The 25,133-nt window shown below is 38.0% G+C and overlaps 2 protein-coding genes across 3 annotated transcripts in view; both read right to left on the bottom strand.

Moving 5' to 3' along the window:
• Positions 1–1,933: 1,933 nt before the first annotated feature.
• MTERF2 (mitochondrial transcription termination factor 2) lies at positions 1,934–12,726 on the bottom strand. Its single transcript, XM_076007835.1, is given in 5 exon segments — positions 1,934–2,256; positions 2,569–2,646; positions 2,648–2,794; positions 2,797–3,050; positions 12,351–12,726. Coding segments are annotated over 5 exon segments (1,023 nt in total). The 3' UTR covers positions 1,934–2,088.
• Positions 12,727–14,277: 1,551 nt separating this feature from the next.
• The window catches only part of CRY1 (cryptochrome circadian regulator 1), a 79,165-nt gene continuing 68,309 nt past the window's right edge, over positions 14,278–25,133 (bottom strand). Inside the window, exons 7-13 of one of the 2 annotated variants that reach the window (XM_076007062.1) lie at positions 24,745–25,056; positions 23,519–23,670; positions 23,085–23,287; positions 22,883–22,978; positions 16,018–16,089; positions 15,673–15,772; positions 14,278–14,927 (exon numbers count right to left, since the gene is read on the bottom strand). In XM_076007062.1, coding sequence (XP_075863177.1) covers positions 14,864–14,927; positions 15,673–15,772; positions 16,018–16,089; positions 22,883–22,978; positions 23,085–23,287; positions 23,519–23,670; positions 24,745–25,056 — 999 coding nt within the window. In that variant the 3' untranslated portion in view covers positions 14,278–14,863. Of the gene's footprint in view, positions 14,928–15,672; positions 15,777–16,017; positions 16,090–22,882; positions 22,979–23,084; positions 23,288–23,518; positions 23,671–24,744; positions 25,057–25,133 lie in introns of both variants that reach the window. The other variant, XM_012772779.2, reaches the window with a different exon arrangement.

Here is a 25,133-nt window from a genome sequence, read left to right as displayed (position 1 = left end):
TATAAATATGTTCTTTAAACAAAAATTACTCAATCTCACCAACCTCCATTTTTCTGATTCCCTTTGCTGCAAAATTTCTTGAAAATCCTTATAGTTGCTGCTTATTCCTAATCTCCCATTTACTTTTCAAACCCTCTCCAGTTGGCCTTCTCAACCTCCTCATTGCACCAGAATCACTCTGGATAGGGTAAACCAATGATTTCCTTTTTGCCAAATCCATTGGTCACATCTCAGTATCTTAGTTAACCCTTCAGTGGGATTCATTGTTATTGACCAGATCTCCCCTTTCTCTGACCAGCTCTGCAGTGACCAACCTTTTCCAGGGTTGGCCAGCCACCCTACTCCAAATCTACACCTTTTCCCCAGTCAGTTTCATGGATTTAGAGCCAAGGCTTTAGGTTATCATAGATATGCAGATGAGCCCCCAATGCTACTTTCAGTCCTGATTTCTCACAACTCAGGATTTAGCCATTTCCCTGCTAGGATGTCTAGTAGGCATCTCAAATTGACAACTACCAAGGTAACCATATAATATATTCCAAACAGACAGACCATGCACTGATACTTGTATAAGGGTTAGAAACATAAACTAAAAACTCTCCAAGGGTTTCCCATCAACACTTAGAATGAGATTCTGCTCCTTATATGGACCTGTGCTGCTCATCTCCTCTCATGCCACTCTCCCCATAACCCTGCTCCAGTGGTACTGGCTGCTCTTCTTTTTTCTTGAACAAACATTCCCATGTGACCTTGGGTACGTGACTTATCTTGAGTCTCCTCATCTGTAGAACAGTAAACAATGGTACTTGACTCTCAGGATTGTGAAGCATTGTACACAGAGCTGTCTCTCACTATCTTAACTAAGGAATTGAACAGATTTGGATAATGAGAATTACTTGCACTTGCTGAATGTATAGATAAAGAGTGAGGATGCTATTTGCATTTTTCATAATCTTTTCAGTATACTCAGAAGGCCATGTATAAGTAGTATACAGATGTTCAGCATCAAAGTCAATTGTTTGGTTGTGTATTTGTTACAAAGTTGAAACTTAACAGCTGAAAGTGAGCCAGTCTGTATCTAGACAATATTTATTTTAGATTGAAAAATGGAAACTTGAAACACCACCCTTAATATTAGTACCAACCATCACACACTTTCCCTCACAGGCAGACCTAGATTTTCAGAAAGCTTTCTGAAAAGCTGCATTTCTTGCAAATGTATATAAATTAAGTAATTTCTAAGTTAAGAAATTTTAGAGAAGTTTGCATAAAAGTCCCCAAACTTGTTAGTACTAATTTCTTTTGGCATGTCAGGTAGGGGGTGACTTCTTTTATGCCAACTCATAAGTTATCCTTTCTATTCACAAAGTTTGAACAGAAGTCGGATCTTAATAAATCTGGGCTCTGCTATTTACCAACTAAATGGCCTCTCCACACTTCAGTTTCCTCTTCTGTAAAATGAGGAAAGTAATGAATGCATGTAAATATTTCATGAGAGATATAACGGTCAATTTTAAACAAACTGACCACACAAATAGACTCTATTATTTTTGGACAAGTAATACTTGGTTCTCAAAGGTACTCATTTATTCCAAATACAAAACAAATTAGTTTTCTCTAAAAAAAAAAAAAAGGATAGAAGTTTGCTAGTATTTCACTTAACACAAAGCTACAGAATTCAGAACACAGAGTGATGTTTCAGGGATGGCAGTGAGGAAAACTGGATTTGTATCCTGGATGAAATGTCCTATATGAATAAAAATGTATCCTTACTTTGAATTAAGGGAGTACTTGTCAGTTTCTTAGAAATGATTCACTTATAAAATATCATACTGATGTGCCATTTAATAGTACATAAGTTTTTGAAATAGTTTAAGGTCAAAGTTACCAATTTTATTTAAAAGAAATGCAATTTATATTTTAAAATACAGCAAATGAGTCAGATTATCTTTTTGGAGGTAACAAACATAACTCAGAAGGTAAGCAGGTCCTTAAAATTTTTACTGGTGCCTATAAACTGCCTGAATTCAATAAGTCTTTGTTAGCCAGTTTCACTGTGCTCTCCTAGAAAGGATATTAGTAAGTAAGTCACTCTTCAACATGTAATGGTGCCACAGGGTTAAGTAATGGCTTTCCTTTTTTGGCTTGAATTTTACCAAAGTTAGCTTCAAACTCAAAAATTCCTTTTTTGATCCATTTTAGATTTGCTAGATGTCCATCCTTTACTCTTGTGGTCCCCAATTCCCAGTCCACAGCCTGTTAGTGACGGGTCACAGAGCTCTGCTGCCCCCCCCCACTCCTGTCCGTGGAAAAACTGTCTTCCATGAAACTTAGGGGAGAAGGGGGTCCACAGGAGGAGGTGAGCAGTGGGCAAGCCAGCGAAATTTCATCTATTTACAGCTGCTTCCCATTGCTCACATCACCACCTGAGCTCCATCTCCCCCCACTGTCCATGGAAAAATTGTCTTCCATGAAACCGGCCCCTAATAGGCTGGGGATTGGGGACCACAAGAGTAAAGAATGGACAGCTAGCAAATCTGAAATGGATCAAAAAGGAGTTTTGAAGTTTGAAGCTAACAGGTCTTTAACAGGAAACAAAGATTCTGGAAACGTTTCTATTAACTTGATTAACTCTTGCTCGTTTTTTGCAGACCAACTGCCAGAGTTTTCTCTGGGTGTTAACAGCAGTTGGACTACAAACAATTGTTTCCAGATAGCGTTCCAAAATACTGGCTACAGCAGTCTCATCAGCACCTAGTTATTGTAAAATATTTGCGATTTCTTCAACATAAGATTTTCATCCACTAAAAGTACCCATCCTTTTAATCTACGAATTTTCCTAATGTCAACTGAAAATTTCTAAAGCTTTTCCACTGTTCTTTTTCTTTGACTATCAGTTGTATAGGTGAAGCATGCTAAAAAAGGTCTGTAATTTGGAGTTGATCACATCTTTCTGAAAGAACACAGCCTGCAGGGCTGGGATCTCATCAGCAACTTCCACAATATGCCTGCAATCCAACTGGCTAACACTGTCCTGGACTCAAAATGTACTCATTGTAAGAAAGAAAATAAAGGCATTTAATAAGTAAGGGTGTTGACTTTACAACACATACACTTAAACTCTGAGCTTTTTAAGTATGGAAATAAAATGGACTTAGATAGGAAAACTACTCATGGAATATTAAAAATGTCCTCTTAAATAGTTTAATTGTAATACACTTCATGACTTAGACATCTTATACTTTATAAATACATTGTCTGTCTGAGCTTTACAACAACCTTGTGAAGTACTTACTTCCATTTTACAAGAGTTCAGTGCTTCACAGACTTGAATGTCATTTTGATACAAATTCATTTTCCTACAATTGTCGTTTCCTTTAAGGAGACATATGTATACATACACAAACACAGTTTTTTGAAATGTTTTACATTTTCAAGTTGTTTAGATGAAGCAGGTACTTATTAAGAAAAGGGCAGGGGAGTCATCTCTAATTTTATATTATTTATTTTATTTTTTTGAGATGGGGTTTCACTTTGTTGCCCAGACTAGAGTGCAGTGGTGTCTGTCATCAGGTACACTGCAGCTTCAAACTCCTGAGCTTAAGTGATCCTCCTGCCTCAGGCTCCTCAGTGGCTAAGACTACAGGCATGTACCACCCCATCCGATTAATTTTTTTTTTTTGACACAGAGTCTCACTTTGTTGCTCAGGTAGAGTGCTGTGGCGTCAGCCCAGCTCACAGCAACCTCAAACTCCTGGGCTTAAGCGATCCTACTGCCTCAGTCTCCCGAGTAGCTGGGACTACAGGCACGTGCCACTATGCCCGGCTAATTTTTTCTATATATTTTTAGTTGGCCAATTAATTTCTTTCTATTTTTAGAAGAGACGGGGTCTCACTCTTGCTCAGGCTGGTTTTGAACTCCTGACCTTGAGTGATCCTCCCACCTCAGCCTCCCAGAGTGCTAGGATTACAGGCGTGAGCCACCGAGCCCAGCCTAATTTTTAAATTTTTTGTAAAGATTGGGTTTTACCATGTCGCTCAGGCTGGTCTTGAACTCTTGGCCTCAAGTGATCCTCCCACCTGGACCTTCCAAAATGCTGGGATTATGGGCATGAGCCACCATGCCAGGTCTAATTTTATATTTTAGAGTAAATATTTTTTACTGAGTAACTATCACCCAAAATGGGCCAGCTATTTTGAGAGAGAGAGAGAGAATGTATTTTTTTAAAGAATTATGTGAATGGAACTCCTTTTTATAAATCCAGAATTAAAATCAGTCTTAGCCAGGTAAAATCCCATGTGACTTGCTCCAATGGAGTCATGGAAAATCAGGTCAGTTGTGGAATGGTGCCCATACTTATAAAATAGTCTAACCAGATATCCCCACTTGACATCTCTAGGTATTGTGAGATGGCTATACTGTGTCTGATGCAGTATAGCCTTCAACACTGTAGGGGCAGTAAAACTCAACCTCTGTTCTTTTAAGGTCCCAGCTGGGCCTGAGAATTAAATTGAATAAGATAGATTAACAGGAGTAAAGCATACAAGTTATTTAATAAAATTTATGTGGCATGTGAGCCTTCATAAGGAAATAAAGACCCAAACAAGCAGTTAGAGTCAGTTACTCATATGCTAAAATGGACAAAGAATAGTAAGTTGTGAAGAGGCAACTAAACTATGTGGGTGAGGCTCAAAAGAAATTATTTTAACAAGGTCTACACAGAATTCTTGCAGTCTTGACTTCTAGTCCTTGAGGATAAGGATGTTAATCCTCTTGGTGTAGGGAAGATGTCTTTCACATGAAAATTTCATCTCCTGCTTTTAAGAAACAGAAAGGTTAGAATGATCTTACACCTACTGTTTTTCAAGTGCCTTTAATTCAAAATAGTCAGTATGTCACAGTGGTATACTTTTAACTCCTTCACCTATATTTTTTTTGTCTCTGGTAATGAAAACACACCTAGTTTGTTCGTTGAACTTTTAGTACCCTGCAGTGTTCCTAAGAACCTTGGCCCTGCCACAAAAGTGTAGTACTGGGCTACTTGGCTAGCTTTCCCTTATTCTTTGTGGATTTGAAAGAAAAGCCATGTCCAATCTCTGCCTCTGATAAATCTCCTGCCATGTATGTGGAGGACTCTTCACTTTCAGGCCTAATTAATCCAAATAAATGATTATTCTATTAGGAAAAGTAAAGAACACCACCCCCATTTTGGTTTACCATTTGTGACGATAGCTCATTTTTAGTGCTTAGTGAGACTAAAATATTGTAGGCACAGCTTCTGTTTTAACAGTGATTCAACTGGAGTTTTCGTCAGATAATTCCTAATATCATTAGCTAAGATGAAAATATTAAAGTATTAAAAACTTTACTTTTTCCTCACGCCTGTAATCCTAGCACTCTGGGAGGCCGAGGTGGGAGGATTGCTCAAGGTCGGGAGTTTGAAACCAGCCTGAGCAATAGCAAGACCCCGTCTCTACTAAAAATAGAAAGAAATTAATTGGCCATTAAAAATATATAGAAAAAATTAGCTGGGCATGGTGGTGCATGCCTGTAGTCCCAGCTACTCGGGAGGCTGAGGCAGGAGGATCGCCTGAGCCCAGCAGTCTGAGGTTGCTGTGAACTAGGCTGATGCCATGGCACTCTGGCCCGGGCAACAGAGTGAGAGTGTGTCTCAAAAAAAAAACTTTATTTTATTTTAAGAGACAGGGTCTCGCTCTGTCACCCAAGCTGGAATGCAGTGGTACAATCATAGATTACTGCAGCCTTGAACTCCTGGACTCAAGAGATCCTCCTGCCTTAGCCTCCTGAGTAGCTGGGACTACAGACGTGAGCCACCATGCCTGGCTTAAAGATTTTTTAAAATGTCTGGGCCAACCATCAGTTTTAACAGGGAGGAGGAGGTACAGCATAATGATGAAGCTCAGGCAGATCTAGGCTGGGAATCCACTCCCCACTCACTGTGCGACATCTCCAAACTCAGGTCCCATGTCTATACTACATGCTGGGGAAGAATGTGGGCTCTGCAGTCAAACTGCCTAAAGTCCTGGCTTTAACTGACAGGGCAATCTCGGGTCAGTTGGCTAGCCTCAGAAAAAGAAGGTAACAGTGATTAGAACAGTGCCTCACCGTAAATGTTCAATGAGCATTAATAATAATAGCAGCTATCTGTAAAATGGAGAGAATAGCATCTAACCCTTATAGGTGAGGGTTCAAATGCATGTCAAGTACTTTGCACAGTGCCTGGTACATAGGTGGTACTCAATAAATGGTAGGCATTACTAGGAAATTTCTAGAGCTAAAAGTCTTATAGTAATATGACTTTATATTATATTTTAGACAGAAGAATATTTACAAAGAGTAACTAAAAAGTAAAAAATGTATCTCAAATGTTTCTGTTTTTCAAAATAACTGCTTATAAAAGCAACACAGTCATTACAGAGAAGTTGCCAAATTCTGAGAGAGCGCCAAATCCTAACCACTAGACCACCAGGGAGAGAAGTTGCCAAATTCTGAAAAGTATAAGGAAGCAGAAAAAGATTTTCACAATCCCACTACCTACACACAATTTATATTTTGACATAAAGAATACATAAAGCAAGGCTGCCTTGCACATGGTTCTGAATTCAGCCTATAAAGTGAAAATTATAAAAACTAAGAATTTTCCTTTAAAATCTCTTAAGCAGGCACCACACAGGAGACTAACACACTGTATCCCAGCAAGTCCAACATAGCCAGGAGTTCCTCAAGGGTTGGAACAGATCCTGTTGTCTGGATAAGCACCAGATGAAGTAGTTGGCTTGGTCTGGGAGTTAAAGAAAATGACAAATCATTAAACATTAGAAATACATTGACCATAGCAAGGAACTCCCACTGACAGATAGGCTCCTACCCAATAAGGCTAAGAGGAAAACAGGCTGTCTCCCATTTCCTGCTTACTCCAAGGTGAACTATGATGTGTTCAGGTGAGTTGTCTGAATAATTAAAATCTGTCTTGCTGTCTCTCTGATGAGCAAATACAGTTGACTGTAAAAGTGAAAAGCTTATACAATGTTTTGACTTCTACATAATGAATGTACTTTATATATACAATTTATTTGCTGCTTTTATTTTAAACACAAAGTATCTATGGCATTAAATATGCCCTGTAAACACTTAAAATGTTGGTATATAGGGTGGATATATTATAATTTTATAATTCATTCCTGTATGCTGAATATTTGTCCACATTTCGTGTTTTTCCTTTAGGATGAATTCCTAGACATAGAATTCCTGAAGATAAAATGTGTGAACATTTGAAAAGCCAAGTTGCTAAATTTAATGTCAAGAAAAACTGTCTCAATGACGTTCTCACAAGGAGTATGGGTGATTCATTAGTTTTCATTTTGATATGTGAAAATGATACAACACTAATTTATTTTACTTTATTATTCCTGAGGCTGAGCTCTTATTAATAAATTATCTTGACCATCTTTACTTCCTTTTCTGAATCAGCTATTCTCACCTTTTGCCTTTTTAAACTGCAATCTTTCAGCTTTTAAAAAACTGACTTGTTTAAATTCTTTATAGATTAAGAAATATAATCTTCTCATTTTTGGAAATATTTTCAGTTCATTTTCAGTTGTTGATGGCATATTTTAGCATACCAAAGAAGTCACTTTTAAAAAACTGTGGTAAGATATAAATAACAAAAAACTTACCATTTAAACCATTTTCAAGTGTACAATTCCATGGCACTGAATAAATCCACAATGTTGTACAACCTTTACCACTGTTTCCAGAACTTTTCATCATTCCAAACACAAATCATATACCCGTTAAACAATAACTCTCCATTCCCTCTTCCCTCCAGCCACCAGTTACCTCTGTTCTACTTTCTGTCTCTGTGAAGTTGCCTATTCTGGGTACTTCATATATAAGTGGAATCATACTTTGTGTCTGGCATATTTCACTTAGCATAATGTTTTAAAGCTAATCCATATTATAGCATGTGTCAGAACAAAGTGGTTAATTTTAAGTGGTTAAAGGAAGTTCAGGGAAGTTTCTCTTTATGATTCCTATTGCTTTTAAGCACTAAATGATTAGCAAATATTCATCCATATTTTTGTTTGAATTTTAAAAGTAAGCTCTTTTAATTTGAAATTTCTAGGTGTGAGCTGAAAATCTAAACAGATTTTATCAACAGTTATCACAGAGTACCATTTTTTGAACAATCCTTTCCTTCCCCATGATCTAGGATGCTTCTTTTACCATATATGAAATGTAGCTTTTGTCTCCAGCTAGCTTCTATCCCTCATCCCCCTATTTTGCAATTCCCTGAAAGGGCCAGGAGGCTCATTTCTGGTCTTTGCTGCATACTTGGCTTTCTCTGCCAGACCATCCTCAAACAAGCCCTGGTCAACTCACTCTTTCACACCTCCCACTCTCAAATCTTCTCAACTCACCTCCAGCCTTCCCCATGCCCCCTTGTTCCCTCCTTAACTCTCAATCAATGCCTTTGCCTCTCATCTGTACAAAGAAAGGAGAGCAACTCATCACACCAACATACCTACCACTATCTCCCCTTCCCTACAGTTATACCTTTCATTATCCAGGGTAATCCCTGCTCCTGTACTGAGCCCAACCACCCTGGCCTGAGAACTCTAAGCTCTTCTTTCTCAGGCATTCTCTCCATTTCTTCTTCTCCTACTTATATAGCTCCCAACAAAGATAATTTCCATGTGGTTAGAGCCAATGAGTAGTTTTAGTTCCTATCTCCTTTCACCTCTGTAGCTTTCAGTACAGTTGACCACTTGCTCCTTGAAATTCTCTTATTCGACTTCAAGGACACTCTACTCTCCTGGTTCTCCTCCTTCATTCCTGTACCACCCTTTATCTGTCTGCCCTGCAGGTCTTCTTACCTTACAATCTCTCTCCAGAAATCTTGTCTTTGTTCAGGGCCTCAGTTAACACACTTGGGATTCTCTCCAGCTTCTTCTCAAATGTGATCTTGTACATTGCCCTGCAATAAACTTTTCAATGGCATTTTAGGATAAAAACAAAATAAAACAAAACATAAAAATGCCTTACCATGGCCTACAAGGCCTCTTTGGGCTCTGCCACTAACTCCCTAAACCCAATCTCCCTCTGCTACACCAGCTGCATCCACTTCCTTTCAGTCCCTGGTGTTCTACCAGTTCCTACACCACATGGTCTTTGAAGACAGGGCTATTCTCCATGCCCCAAATGCCCCTAACTAATAAAACAAAACATAAAAATGCCTTACCATGGCCTACAAGGCCTCTTTGGGCTCTGCCACTAACTCCCTAAACCCAATCTCCCTCTGCTACACCAGCTGCATCCACTTCCTTTCAGTCCCTGGTGTTCTACCAGTTCCTACACCACATGGTCTTTGAAGACAGGGCTATTCTCCATGCCCCAAAGGCCCCTAACTCTCATGTCTAACTGTCACTTTCTCAAGGAAACGTCTCTTGCCTTCATGAATAAATGAAACCTCCTGGACATTATAGGCTTTCATGGCACCATGGACTGCTACATTTGTCATGCACAAGTGGTACAACAGCTGCAGCTATTCATGTGTTGTTTCTTTCTCAATGCTCCACAAGGACAGAGACAGTTCACCAGTGTTCCAGTGAATTGCTTCCCTATCCTTCACTCAGCTGGCATAACTGTTGACCTTTCTGTGTGCTCTTCCACAGCACCCTGCTCTTGACCCTACTGTGGCACTTATCATACTCTTATAAGTTCTTCATTCACTCAACCAGCAAGGATCTTTTTTTTTTTTTTTTAAACTCAAGCTGTGTGTCTGGCATCATGCTAGGCATTAGCTCTTCTGCCAAAACTACATTTCTTCATACCTTTCTTCATATAACATACCATCTGAGACCCTGAGAGCCACAGACTCTTTCCAGAAAGACACATGCCCACAACATTTTGCAAATGATTTTAGCAGGATCTGTGGACATCCTGCAGCCTAGCCATGAACAACCTGTACTAGAATGACAATCATTAGGAGGGCAGGAACTGAATGCTGTTCTGCTTTATCCTCTGTACTCAGCAAAGAACTTGGCCCACAGAGTAACAAAATCAGTATTTGCCAACTGAAACTGAAGGAACAAACCAAGTTCACGAGGTAACTTAATGTAGTGGCTGCAATTGTGGGCTCTTGGAGCCAGACTGCCTGGGCTTAATTCCTGGTCAATACTTGTGTTGTGACTGAGGAAGTTACTTCACCTCTCCTTGCCTCAGTTTGGGCATCAGGAAAATGGGGACAGTATTTCCTGGGTGATTGTGAAGATTAAATTAGTTAATACCATAAATCACTTCGAATATTAAGAAACTCTTCACATATACTAACTCATTAAATCATCACAACAACTCATTTTAAAAATGAGGAAACAGATGCAGGTAAAGTAGCTTGCCCAAGGTTACTCAGCTACTAAACAACAGACTCTGGATTAAAACCCAATGGCTTGACTCCAGAGTCCTGCTCTTAGCCCTGTGCCCTACATATAGTAACATTCTTAATAAATGCTTGTTAAATCACAGTGTGCCTTTCTCTGATGTTTCATGTTTCTTAAGCATTTTTAGGAATGAAATTCACTTCTGTAATAAGCACACTTTTTATACTTAGTAGTTTTATAACAAATATGATCTGTTGACAGTTTCAAATTAATTCCAATGTTTTTAAGCAAGGGAAAATGAGGGGCCAAGGAAGAGCTCTGGAACTGATCAAAAGGTCACACAGTGGCCGGGCGCGGTGGCTCACGCCTGTAATCCTAGCTCTCTGGGAGGCTGAGGCGGGCGAATCCTTTGAGCTCAGGAGTTCGAAACCAACCTGAGCAACACCGAGACCCCGTCTCTACTATAAATAGAAAGAAATTAATTGGCCAACTAATATATATAGAAAAAATTAGCCGGGCATGGTGGCGCATGCCTGTAGTCCCAGCTACTCGGGAGACTGAGGCAGAAGGATCGCTTGAGCCCAGGAGTTTGAGGTTGCTGTGAGCCTGGCTGATGCCACGGCACTCACTCTAGCCTGGGCAACAAAGTGAGACTCTGTCTCAAAAAAAAAAAAAGGTCACACAGTAACAAGTGGGACCTCTGCCTTTGTTTGCCATGGTTTTTATTTTTTATTTTTTTTAATTTTTATTTCAGGATATTTGAGGGTACAAACATTTTGGTTACATTTTATGTCTTTGCCTCACCCAAGCGAGGGTTAGAGGCATGCCCTTTCCCTCTAAAATGGCTCAACACGTGCATTAGTTGTGAGTTTACCCCACACAACCCCCCTAATCCCTGGAGAATAATTACTACCAGTAAGCAAGCACCATAGTGTTAATCAGTTAGTGCCAATGGTGAGTACAAGTGGAGCCTATTCTTCCAATCTTGTGACACCTCACTTCGGATAATGGGCTAGAGCTCTATCCAGGAAAATATAAGAGGTGCTAGATCACTGTCGTATCTTATAATTGAGTAATATTGAATTGTATACATATACCAAATTTTAATAATCCACTCATGAATTGACGAGCACTTGGGTTGTTTCCACATCCTTGCAATGGTGGATTGTGCTGCCATAAACATTCGGGTGTAGATGTCTTTATTATATAATATCTTTTGCTCTTTTGGGTAGACCCCTAATAGCGCTACTCTTAAATGGAATGGTATTTCTATTTTTAGCTCTTTCAGGTATCTCCAAATTCTTTTCCACAGAGGTTTCACTAATTTGCAGTCCCACCAGCAGTGTAAGAGTGTTCCTGTCTCTCCACATCCTTGCCAGCATTTGTTGCTTTGGGGTTTTTTGATAGAGGCCAATCTCCCTGGGGACCTTTTTTTTTTTTTTTTTTTTTTTTTGAGACAGAGTCTTGCTTTGTTGCCCAGGCTAGAGTGAGTGCCGTGGCGTCAGCCTAGCTCACAGCAACCTCAATCTCCTGGGCTCAAGTGATCCTGCTGCCTCAGCCTCCCGAGTAGCTGGGACTACAGGCATGCGTCACCATGCCGGGCTAATTTTTTTCTATATATATTAGTTGGCCAATTAATTTCTTTCTATTTATAGTAGAGATGGTCTCGCTCTTGCTCAGGCTGGATTTGAACTCCTGAGCTCAAAGGATCCGCCCGCCTCAGCCTCCCAGAGAGCTAGGATTACAGGCATGAGCTACCGTGCCCGGCCAGACCTTTGCTTTTTTGAAGAAACTTTCCACCAGTGGCGCCCAGAGGTGTCTGCCCATAACAGGCAGGCGGTGTTGAGGGTCTGGCGGGGTACCGAGTTTCCCTATGGGCGGGTCCCGACCCCGCTGCTGTGTTGTTGGTGTGAGGATCACTTCCAGGAGCAGAGGAAGGGGTGACTCACCTGCCGGTGTCCGCTCCAAGCAAGGCACAAGGAGTCCAGGGGCCCTGGTTCCTTCCTCTCTCCCTCTCGGGCCAGTATCTTCAAGGTCCGCTGTCTTCCCAAAGCCAGAGGCCAGGGGCCTGGGCCCCAACCGGATAGCGACTTCCCCCAGAAGTGCCGACCAGTCCACCTGCCCCTTCGCCCATAGCCAATCGGGAGGCCAGCGGGCTGTGGACACATCCCGCGACCCCAAACACAGCCAGCCAGAGCACAGGACACAGGCTGCGTGGCCTCCCTGAGACGCAGGGGCGGGGCAGAAGAGGCGGGCCAGCGTGGGAACCGGCTTCCCAGGGAACCTTGTGCTGTGCCCAATGGCAACAATGGTTGTAGCTAGCATTTTCACACCTTCTTCCCGGCATTTTAGGAAACTTGGAGTTCTAGTCGCTTTACCCCTGAGAAAATGTCACTTACCCCATAAGAAAAAAGGTAGAAGTATCTCTTTTATATCTCAGATTCACTAATTTATTTTAAGAAAATGTAAAAAACCTAAGGACTTTGTGTAGGTTCATTCAAAAGCTTGGGTCCCTCAATTCCATTTTTCCAAGTTGTTAGCAGTTTTTGGTAGTAAGAATTCAGTAAGTATTTGTTGAATGAATAAAAAGTCTTAAATCCCTCAACCACGGGTAGAATTTCTAGAACATTAACCTTTCTAGTAAGGGGACGAATATTGTATTCAAACTTAGTGCATCTGCTGAAGGGGAGCACATTGATACCTCCATTTCCCTTTCAGTGATTCGTTTTGACCATAATTTAGACCAAACTGAAAAAGCATTCTAAAAAACACCTGAAAAAAAAAATCCTTCTACATTTACAAGTAATCTACTAGTGCATATACTGAAAGAATCTAGAATGTACTTTTTCAGCAGTGCTTATTTATTTGCATTAAAATGGAATCTTTGCCCACTGGGATGGAGATGGTAAATCTCAGATCTATGAATTTCTCACCTCTATACAATACAATGAGGACAAAGAGCAGGATGTGAAGTACAGGTATCATGAAAAACAATTAAAATATTACTCCTTTTTAACAGTGCTGAAAAAAATGATAAGGCACAGGCTTTTTTTCCTTCTTTTTCTCAGTAATGGAATTTATTGATCATTGCTGATTCATTATCCAGGCTATTTTTAAAATGTATGTCATCTAAAATATGTTATTATTTCTGCATTTTTGCCTCAAATTTATCTTTGGTTACCTTTCAATAGAATTAGCATATTGAATATCTACCACTATTGAAGATGAGAAAGTGAAAAGCCACTGGTTATAATTCAGAGTGGCAAGAACTAGGCTAACTAGAAAACTGTAAAGGAATAATAACAATAGTATGAACAATAATGACTATTAATCAGAGCTGCGGCTTACAGCTATGCAGATTGTGCACTGTACACTCCAGGGAGCAATGCACCATGGCAGCCCTGTAGCTAACATTTATTGACTATCCTATCACATGCCAGGCACCGATATGAGCATTTTACAAGGAACTGTACTGTGGAACAGATAGATACTATGCCCATCCCCATTTTATAGATGAGAAAATAGAAGGCATAAAGGAAGTTAAGAACTTGCCCAAGATCGCAAACCTAATGAGTGCCAGACCCAGGCATTTGATTCCAGAGCCCACACTCTTCCCTGTTATCCCATACTGCCTAACTCATAGTTACGAGTGCCATTACATGAAAAATTTCCTTTGGTTTTAAATCTTTCTTGCAGATAATTTTGAAAACTACTGTTTTACTAAATATATGGTAGCTGTCCCTTCATTCAAAATGATGATATGTGGTTTACAGAATTTACAGAATCTATCTCTATAATTTGTAATCATACCTCAGACAGCGATGGTCTCCTTACCAAAATCAAAAAAGAAAAAAAAACAACACAAATTAAACAAGATTTCATATTTGTATATACTTTAATAACAAGGTCACTTTAACTGTAAATGAACAAAGAAAGGGAGACAAGGAGAACTTAACACATGATCTTCTATAAGTTTGAGTCAAAACTGGTGTACATAAAGATTTAAAACATACATTATCTGTGTTAACAGAGGCTACAACTACCAATTTTGATTATGCACATTTTCTAAAACATTATTATCAAAGAGTACAAAGTTAGATCAAACAACATCAAGAAAATTTTGCCCTAAAATTTTAACAAAGTCTCTTAAGAAAGTCTAAAAACCTCCTGTTTTCCCATATTGACTCTCAAAACTTTTGAGTTTTATATCAGAATATCATTTTGTTAACTTTAACATTTTACCATACATGAAAAATTATCAAAAATATATTGATGGGTCTATACTAATTGTAACTATTTATATTTACATTAAGCAAATTCTTTTACCAAGTTCTTTATATACAAATTACCATTTGTCCTATGTGAAATTCATTAAAAAGTTAAAAACCACAGAAATGTCATTAGAAACAATGCATTTCAAAATGTAACTGCTTTCCATCAATGAAGAACATTTTAAAATAATTTAATTGAAAAGTATTGAACTCCCCACCAATTTCAGCTGCAACAGTATTCCTCCTGAATGTTTTCTGTGATTTAAGGGAAAAAAAACTGAGTAAAGCTTGATTGCAAAGAATTAAATGATAAAGATTTGATGAATGTTTATTGATCTTCAACATATCTATAGTCTAATTAGATTGGCATAAAAAACTAAGTGATAAAAATGTAAACAGTTTAAGATAACTGAAGAAACAAAAAGTTTTTAAAAACTGGTAAATACACCACATAAATATGTTTCATATTAATTTAATGATAAAACAGTATCCTAAATCCAGTTAAACTGAATGCAGGCATGGCTTTTTGATACTTCTTTAAAAAGCCAAGCTTTTAAAAAAATTTAAACTACTCCAGACTGGAAAGAATTTAGAGTTCAGAAGCATCACAACAGATAAAAGAAATTCATAAACATTTAAGAGGCAAAGGTTTGGGGGAAGTTCATAAAAAGATTGTATTAATGCCACTAAAATAAAAAGGACCACTTGTTTTAGACTCATGATCACATAGTAAAGAAATGAAAAACTTGACCATACAATCTTAAGTTTTTCAGATTTAAAGAGCATCAAATCAGACCATAAAACTAGGTGCAGCAATTTGTCCAGTACACATGCACTGTTTTTGTCCAAAAATTGACTGATTCTGTAACAATTGCTTACAAATTTATGCCTCAAGATTCTCTGGTTTGAAAATAGAGATGAGTTCCATTTTGGAAATTATCTTAATTTATGTTAATTATACACTCTACTAAAACAGGAAATAAAGCTCTAAAATATTTACCTAATTTGTGCTCTGCCTCTGGACTTTAGAACCAATACTCTGCGTGTCCTCTTCCTGACTAGGGCGTTTCCCACCGCTGAAACCAGTGCCCATGGAGCTTCTTCCTACACATTTAAAAATGTACATTTAAGGCCAAGCACTGTGGCTCATGCCTGTAATTCTAGCACTCTGAGAGGCTGAGACGGTAGGATCGCCTGAGCCCAGGAGCTTGAGGTTGTGGTGAGCTATGATTAAGCCACTGCACTCTAGCCTGGGCAACAGAGCGAGACTTGTCTCCAAAAACAAATAAAAAAAAGTATGAGATAGGAAAAGTGACAACAGTATGCCCAAATGTTTTATTCTTACCTTGCTTCAATAGGTGAGTCTGCTGACTGTCGCCATGAGCATAATGTAAAATACCACTTCCTTGAGAGCAATCTGTTAGTATTTAAAACATAGTAAAATTACTTAAAACCAAATCCAAGATGTAAATATTAAGACTAAAAATCCAATTTTTAGTATTTAAGGTTACTTTTACATGCATTTAAGACTAAATCTCAACTTTCCTATGAACCAAAAATCACATGCTCAAATCCGTAAAACTTAAATTTAGGCTCATAGAAATATTGACAGTTCAGAGGAACAATCAGTGATAATCATTTTCTAAAAAAAATTTCTGGCTGGGTGTGGTGGCTCACATCTGTAATCCTAGCACTTTGGGAGGCCACGGCACGCAGATTGCTCGAGGTCAGGAGTTCGAAACCAGCCTGAGCAAGAGCGAAACCCCGTCTCTACTATAAATAGAAAGAAATTAATTGGCTAACCAATATATATATGGAAAAATTAGCCAGGCATGGTGACACATGCCTGTAGTCCCAGCTACTTGGGAGGCTGAGGCAGTAGGATCGCTTGAGCCCAGGAGTTTGAGGTTGCTGTGAGCGAGGCTGATGCCATGGCACTCACTCTAGCCTGGGCAACAAAGTGAGACTCTGTCTCAAAAAAAAAATTTTTTTTCTTTACTAGATTACAATTAGAAACTTGACCATAAAGGCAAAACACTGGGGCAACAGTGAGAGATACACATCCTCTTCACTCTTGTCCCATTCTTCCATACTCCCTCTCCTCCTTTAGAGCCCTTCAAAACCTATTTCCTTGGAGAGAAGGGAATAAGGGCCTGCCAGATGAGTTAAACAATTCAAATGACACAACGAGGGGAAGACATACCTGTGTTTCCCTGAAAATAAGACCTACCCACAAAATAAGCCCTAGCAGGATTTCTAAGCATTTGCGCAATAGAAGCCCTTCTCCGAAAATAAGACCTAGTGATGGGCATGGCTATGCAGCGTATCTGCACAACCCATGCATTTTGTCGCGGAGCAGTGAAAAGATGAGCAGCCCTTCTCATCTGCCCCATCGTGACAGCTACTATCCCAGAGGTGACTGGAAAGGTGCGGGCAGCCCCACCAACAAGGTTGGCTCCCCTGTCAGGTCCTGGCCATCCTGTGTGTGCTGCAAGCTGATGCTTTGAGGGGAAAATAACACATCCCCTGAAAATAAGCCCTAGGGTGTCTTCTTGAGGAGAAATAAATATAAGACCCTGTCTTATTTTCGGGGAAACACGGTAGGACTTTGTGGCAGTTACCTAGCCTGAGCAATTACATCAACCCTTCTAAAAAACAATGTTATAGGAGAATAGGATGGCTAACACAGAAAAGTTTTAGAGAACCATTTTTGTCAGTGTGTCCAGATTATAGAAAAATATGAGAATTCTGGCCCCTGAATAGGTTACCTTATGGCCTGAGCAAGCCTATGTGCTTGTTTTTATTTTAATTTTGTGTTCATCAGGTTTCTCTGGATAAAAGAATTCAGCTTTTTTAGGTAGTCAAAATTGGTAAAGTAGATGCCCTGGATCAGGGATGAGACCATCCATCATTAGAAACGGATATCTCCACCATAAATTAATAAACTGGTATTGCCTATTGATATTTTAATTCACATTATCTTAAAATTTCTAGCCTGTCACTCACAAAATGGTCATCTCTAATTATTCTGAAAACATTCAGTTTTTAGACTTGTAAACCTGAAGGGCAGACTGCACTATGGCAAATTCACCACTGAATGGTGCTACTCCTGGTCTTACCATCAGTAGGGCCTCCCCTGAGTACTGTACAACACTATTTAAAACTCCATGCAAATGTCAATATACTTAATGCCACCAAACTGTACACTTAAATATGGTTAAAATGGTTTTATGTCATTTATATTGTATTACAGTAAGTCAACAAATAACATTTTCAATTATCACATTCATTTATACCTTACACATTTTATTATTTTATTTATTTCTATCCTACACATTTGCTGAGTGCCTCTTTATGCTAGGGACTATATCAGGTACAAAGGATACAAATACTACTACTAAGACATGGGGTCTGCCTTCAAGAGGTTCACAGCCAGTAGGAGGAGACAGATAAATAAAATCACAATGTATGAAGAAGTGTTGTCAGGTATTGGGATGGATGTTGGTACAGGACACAGTGGGGCCTCTAAGGAAGAAACAGTCAATTTTACAAGAAGATTCATAGAAGTGGCCCTTAGGATAAGTCATAAACTAGTCACCTTAGTTTCATTTTCTCAAGTTCAATTCTATTCCTTTCTTCAGTACTAAGATAAAAAATGAGAATGGCCACTGTCTGCTTGGATGTATGCCCTTTGGAGTATACATACAAACATAAATAGAATGATCTCAAATTATGGAGTGAAAGCAGCTAGACACAAAAAAGAATACACACTAAATGATTCAATTTCTATAAAGTTACAAAACAAACTATGGTGTTAGGAATCAGGAGAGTGATTACCTTTGGGGAAGAGGGGAGAAATTCATAAGCCCAATACATATATTGAGAATTTTCTTAAGATGGTATTTTATTTCTTTAGAGAGCTACATGATAGAGAGCTACTCAAGATTTTCCAACTCCCTAAATTCATGAATACCACTATAACCTATGAAATGTAGTAAATTATATTTTCATGAGAATAACAGTGCAAGAGACAATGAGTATAGAACAAGGCTTTGCTGATCAATTGGCTTGTTATTAGCCTAGTCACTCACCAAACTAAAAATCCCCATATTCATATGTCTTCACAGTTATTACAGCAGTTAAATTTCAAAACGTCAGGAGTGTACAAGATGGAAACCTTAGAGTGAAAATACCTTTTTTTTTTTTTTTTTTTTTTTTTGAGACAGAGTCTCACTTTGTTGCCCAGGCTAGAGTGAGTGCCGTGGCGTCAGCCTGGCTCACAGCAACCTCAATCTCCGGGGCTCAGCGATCCTCCTGCCTCAGCCTCCCGAGTAGCTGGGACTACAGGCATGCGCCACCATGCCCGGCTAATTTTTTGTATATATATTTTTAGTTGGTCAATTAATTTATTTCTATTTTTGGTAGAGACGGGGTCTCGCTCAGGCTGGTTTCGAACTCCTGACCTTGAGCAATCCGCCCGCCTCGGCCTCCCAAAGTGCTAGGATTACAGGCGTGAGCCACCACGCCCGGCCCAAAATACCTTTTTTGTCTTTAAAAGCAGTTGTTTTTAAAAAAGTTTTGAGAAATCCCCTCATGTCATGCCTTCAATAGCACTGAACGAATTTTTCACTTATAAAATTCTGACTTCAAAATTACTGTGGGGGGAAAACTGCATAAAAATATACTGAAAGGAAATACACCAGAGTTTTAATAGTGATTGTCTCTGTTGGATTTTTGTTCTTTCTCTTTTCTATTTTCTTAGCTTTAAAAAAATTCTCTATAGTGAATAGTTTTTTTTTAAAGCACCTTTGAGGTATAACTCATAATACCATAAAATTCACCTATTTTAAGGTATAATTCAATGATTTTTTTTAAAGTTAACTTATAGGTTAACACAATCCAGTTTTGAAACATTCTCATCCCTGCCAAAAATATCCCTCACACCTATTATACATTCATTCTCTATTCCTGCCCCTAGACCCAAGGTAACCACTAATCTACTTTGTCTTTAAAGATTTGCCTTTTCTGATAGTTCATATAAATGGAATCATGCAGTATGTGGTCTTCTGTGTCTGCCTTCTTTAACTTAATGTGCTTGAGGTTCATAGATGTTGTAGCATATATCAGTATTTTGTTCTTGTTCATGAATAACATTCCATTGTATGGACATACTACATTTTGACTATTAAACATAAAGCTGCTATAAACATTGATTTATACATCTTTGCATAGATATATGTGTTTTCTTTTTTTAGACATAGTCTTGCTGTGTCACCCCGGCTAGAGTGTGGTGGCATCACTGTAGCTCACTGCAACCTCCAACTCCCAGGGCTCAAGCGATCCTCCTGCCTCACCCTCGCAAGTAGCTGGGACTACATGTGCACACCACGATGCCCAGCTAATTTTTCTTCTTTTAGTAGAGACAGATTCTTGATTTTGCTCAAGCTGGTCTGAACTGAGCCCAAGCAATCCTCCTGTCTTGGCCTCCTATAGTGCTAGTATTATAGGCATGAGACACTGAGCCTGTCCTTGTTTTCATTTCTTTTGGGTAGACACTTAGGAATGGAATATCTGAATTGTATAGTAAATTTATATTTTTAAAGAAACTGTCAAACTGTTTTCCAAAGTGGCTGTACTATTTTATACCTCACCTCTCAGCAATGTATGAGGGTTCTAGTTTTTTCCTATCCTCCAGAAAACTTGGTATTGTCTTTTTTACTTCAGCCACTCTAGTGGGTATAGGGTGATCAACTAGCCCCAGTTTGCCTGGACTTTTCAGGATATAGCAATGAAAATTCTGTGTTACAGGAAACTCCTTAATCCCAGGCAATCTGAGGTAATTGGTCACCCTAAGTGGGAGCAAAGTACTATCCCCAGTGGTTTCAATTTGCATTTCCCTAGTGACTAATAACGCTGAGGATGAATAGATATTTTATAATAGGAAAAAAAAACCTAAAAATTAAAATATATTCTATAGGAAACAGATTGTAATCTGTTTTATTATAACAAAAGTACTTTAAGATATCTATGTATGGCTTATTCCTTTCCTGAGCACAAAAACAAAAAGAGAGGAGAAAAATACAATTTGTATTGCAGAGATTATGAATGTTCCTTAGTCATTTAAAAACCTAAGAAAAGTCATAAAGAATTTTGCCCTTTAATGTGCCTTGTTAGGTATTGTAAAATAAAAGCCTAGACAGGGTAAGTGTGGGGCATAAAGAAATGTCCTTTAAAAGCATGTAAGTCCTTTCAAATGGAGCAGAATCCTGACAAGAGAAATGCTTGATATCATAGTCCAAGTCTTAAGGATCTTTTCATAATGACTCCCATTTCCAGGTCTAAGATGTTTTCTCTTTCATCTGGCTGCCCACATGCTACCCAACCCACCACCTTCAAGAAAATTTCTCTAGTTCCTTCAGCTCTCAATGATCTCCCCATTTTCTATTGCACGTGGAGGCAGGATCTTATAATTTGTCACTTTTTTTTTTTATCTTTTTTTTCTCTATCCTGAAAAAATGCTGACTGAATTTTGTCACTTTTTTCATATGTTTTTGTTGCCACTCCATACCCCCATTTAGACCGTAAGCTCTATGTAGCTTTTTATGTCTTCTATATCTTTTGAAAGCCTTATAGAACCTAGCTACAAAGTGTTACAGGCAAATATTTACAGGATTAAAATATTTCAAGATTTATTAATTCTATTACATCATAACCTACCTTATGTTTATAAATTTGTGAAGCAAAATTATCCCTATTTAACTTGCTACCGTGATTAGCTTTTGAAGATAATTCCAAATAAAGAGATATAGGTATGAGTGGACTAAGAAGCCCTGCATATCATCACTGTCCATTAGCCAGGCACCTGAGGCCTGCTGGTTCTCATCCCTCTGCTACCTGCCTATTATTTTAGTGCCTCATAGAGCTTCTGTCCCTCACACTCATGTGTGGGATGATAAGGCAGGCTGTGAAATGAATAGGAGATCTGAAAGAACTTCTGAATCATGTCTGGTTGAAGTTTACTTCAGATTGTAGGAGATCCTGAGAAAGAGCATTTATGAAGTATACTACCATCATTGATAACTATTAAAATTTGACTGCTGGGTGAATCACATTCCAGTAATAAAATATTTTATTTTTTATTGCATATATACAATAGCATTCCATTTGCAAAGGCCCAATGATCAGGAAAAAGTATGAGCTTTGAGGCTAATCAGACTTGGATCTGAATCTTAGCTCAACTTCTTATTAACTATAGGATCTTGGCTAAGTTTCCTAACCTTTCTAGGATTATTTCTCTAATCATAAAATGTAGATCCCACCCCCACCCCAGCCTCAGGTTACTGTGAGAATATGGGCAAAAATCCCCTACCTCTGGGCACAAGGTAGGGCAGTCAGAGTGTGAGTGCTTTTTATTCCTTGCTTCAGAAACTAATTCTCAGAGGATAAAAATACATGCTGCTCTCATAAGCATATAGGATATTTCTGAATTCAGAAAGGTTCAATTTTTTAAAAAGGTTTTATTCTTAATATCAATCTAGAACTTCTGACTTTTTATTTTTAAATAAGCATTTCTCAAATGCTGCCTTGTTTTTAATCAAATTACTTGGCTTCAGGCTGTTTTTAATTAGAGCCAAAGGAAACTGATATGATTCAAATTCCTAGTACATATTGACTTCTTGATAGTATTAATATCATACATATTAAGAATTCACATGGTAACTTAATACATAACATACAGAAAACTATCACAGATCAGACTTTGTAAGAAAAAATTCATGTGCACAAAGGACTAGAGGCCCTTATTGCATGTGTATGATAAATCTCTTGGTCATGTTCACAGGGTCACTGACCTTCTTAATTAAGTACCTTACAGCTCATATGTATCTAACGAGAATAAAAAAATAATGAGCATTATGAAAATATAAGATTTGAGTTTCATTTTATCTTTAAAATTGCTCTCCTCATTCAGTTTGCAAGATCTTTAACTTGACAGTATTTACTACATGTAATGATATTTTCCATCTCTAAAATGTCACTGATTGAGTGAGGGTATGTGTGTGTGTGAGTGTACATGTATTCATGTTTACAAAAAACCTATTAATTTTCAAGATAGATTTTTATAAAACATATTACAATGAGATTCAATAAGCAATGTATCTGATTATTAATCTCTTTATGTTACTAAGTACAGGAATTTCCTTTTCACTTACTTCCACTGCTGCTACAACCTGGAATATTTTCTGCAGGAGAATATTCCATGAAGCCTCCATTCCCATTAGGATTAGAAGGTACTGATGCAAGAAGACCTAAAGGGCAACAAAAATTCCTATTAAATTATGATCAAGATCAAATTCAAGCATAGGTATGTAAACAACTGCTAAAAGAACAAATCAAAGGTAGGTACTGACATACCTAGTCCTCTATATCGTGAAAGCTGCTGATAGATCTGTTTCATCCTTTCAATATTCAAACGGCTTGCCTCAGCATGGTTCACCATTGGTTTAGGATAATTAACTCCTATCAAACATTTGGCTACCTTTTGGATACCTTCTGGTGCATTCCAGGGATCATAGATATATTTTGCAGGGAAGCCTCTTAGAACAGGCAAATAACGCCTTTTGGGAAAAGTAAGAAAAATTATTAATAAAATGCACTATAAGCAAATTATAATGAACTACTAGCTATGAGTAACCAAAATCAAATCAATACCATTTAAATGATCTGTTTACCCTTCTCCTCATCTCTGCTGCCCATCTTGAGTGGGAATACTTTAAGCATTGCTTAAACATGAAAAGTTCTTCTTGGATTAACTATTCCAAACTGAATAATAATCACTCTTGATTTACCTGATATAGTCTCCATTGGGATCTGTTCTCCTACCAAAACTAGCAGGACAATAGCAGTGAAAAAACTGTTGGAAAAAGGAACTACAAGACAGCCACATCCAACTTCCAGCATTTATACTCCAATCTGCATCAAGCAATAATTCTTCAAATACCTTCAGAAGTAACAGTAACCAATTAGTTTGCACAAACATAATTCTCAAAGCAAGCATTTTCGAGGTCATTGTAGATTAAAAGTCAAAGCAAAGAAAATCTACCAAAGAACTGTAAAATTAAACAATACAAAATTAGCTTCCTTGTGTATGATCTGTACTATAATGAGCTATTTCAAGGAAAGAAACATACTGGTAATATAGTAGACTTCTGAATAGAATTTACAGTTCCAACCTTTGCCAGAGGAGGGAGGATAAAAAATTACTCAAGTCACTGACTGAAAGGATAAGATAGGATATTAGTAGATAGAAAAAAATGCAGTAAACCATTTTCAAGAAAGCAAAAATGCTACCAAATAAGTAAAAAAATGTAGAAGCTTAATAGATTGTCCTGGATAAAGGAAGCACACCCAGATATAAATGCACTTTTAAAAAAATACACTAGCATTACATAGTTTGAATTCCAAATTCCTTGATCCAAAAGAAAGCAGAATTAAAATAAGTGATTTTTATGCTTTCATTAAGTGTGTGCTATACTCAGAAACAGTCCTTGAATAGGAAAAATTTATGATATAGCCAGAAAGGTAAAACATGTATGTAAGTCCTGTTATGTTTAACCACAAGATATCACAAAATGTAGTATGCTTCCCTTTTCATAATTAGAAGTATTACAAAAAAGCTGTGGTGTTGAAGTGAGGTGAAATGATTTATTTAAAAATTTATAATATGAATTTATTATTTCTAGGAATTCCTGGGTGAATCCTATTTGTGACAAGAATGATACTTATAAAAATATGTACCCAATAAATTCAGAGTGTTAGGCCTTATAATTCCCTTAATGGCTATGCTGGTTTAACCACTGAAATGACTTTAGGTTAATCAAATTTAACCAGTTTTCACCATTGATTATATCATCCTGCTCTCCAAAAGTGTGCCTGTATTTCTAGGATTAAATGTTTTATCTACTGAAAAACTAGACTACACATGAATCTATATAATAGATAACTTTTGGATTTGTTTTAATAAAGTATGGATTCCTTCAAAATAAGACCATGCTATATTAGTCAGAACACCTACCTTCATTCCTTCTTCCCAACTAATCCACAGGTCACCTCGTGTCAGGAAGCAAGCAACTGCATGTCTGGCTAAATGGTGAATCCAACCCTCCTGACGAAGCTGTGTCATGATGGCATCAATCCACGGAAAGCCTGTCCGGCCTTCTGCCCATTTGGCTAAAGCCTCAGGATTCTTATCCCAAGGAATTTGAACACAGATGGGGTTTCCTTCCATTTTATCAAAGCGTGGATTATTTGTTGCTGCTGTATAGAAAAATTCACGCCATAATAGTTGCCCATAAAGAGAAAGAGGAGGGGAACTGTTCTTCTTTACCTATGATCAAAAAGCAAAGAAGTATTATTAGCAATTTCTTTAAAAGTATCTTGAAAATTAAGCTCCAATTTTACTAT

Source organism: Microcebus murinus, chromosome 10, assembly GCF_040939455.1.
Source record: "Microcebus murinus isolate Inina chromosome 10, M.murinus_Inina_mat1.0, whole genome shotgun sequence".
NCBI lineage: Eukaryota > Metazoa > Chordata > Mammalia > Primates > Cheirogaleidae > Microcebus > Microcebus murinus.
The sequence above is the reverse complement of the archived record's forward strand: the minus strand, read 5'-3'. Positions and strand labels throughout refer to the sequence as shown.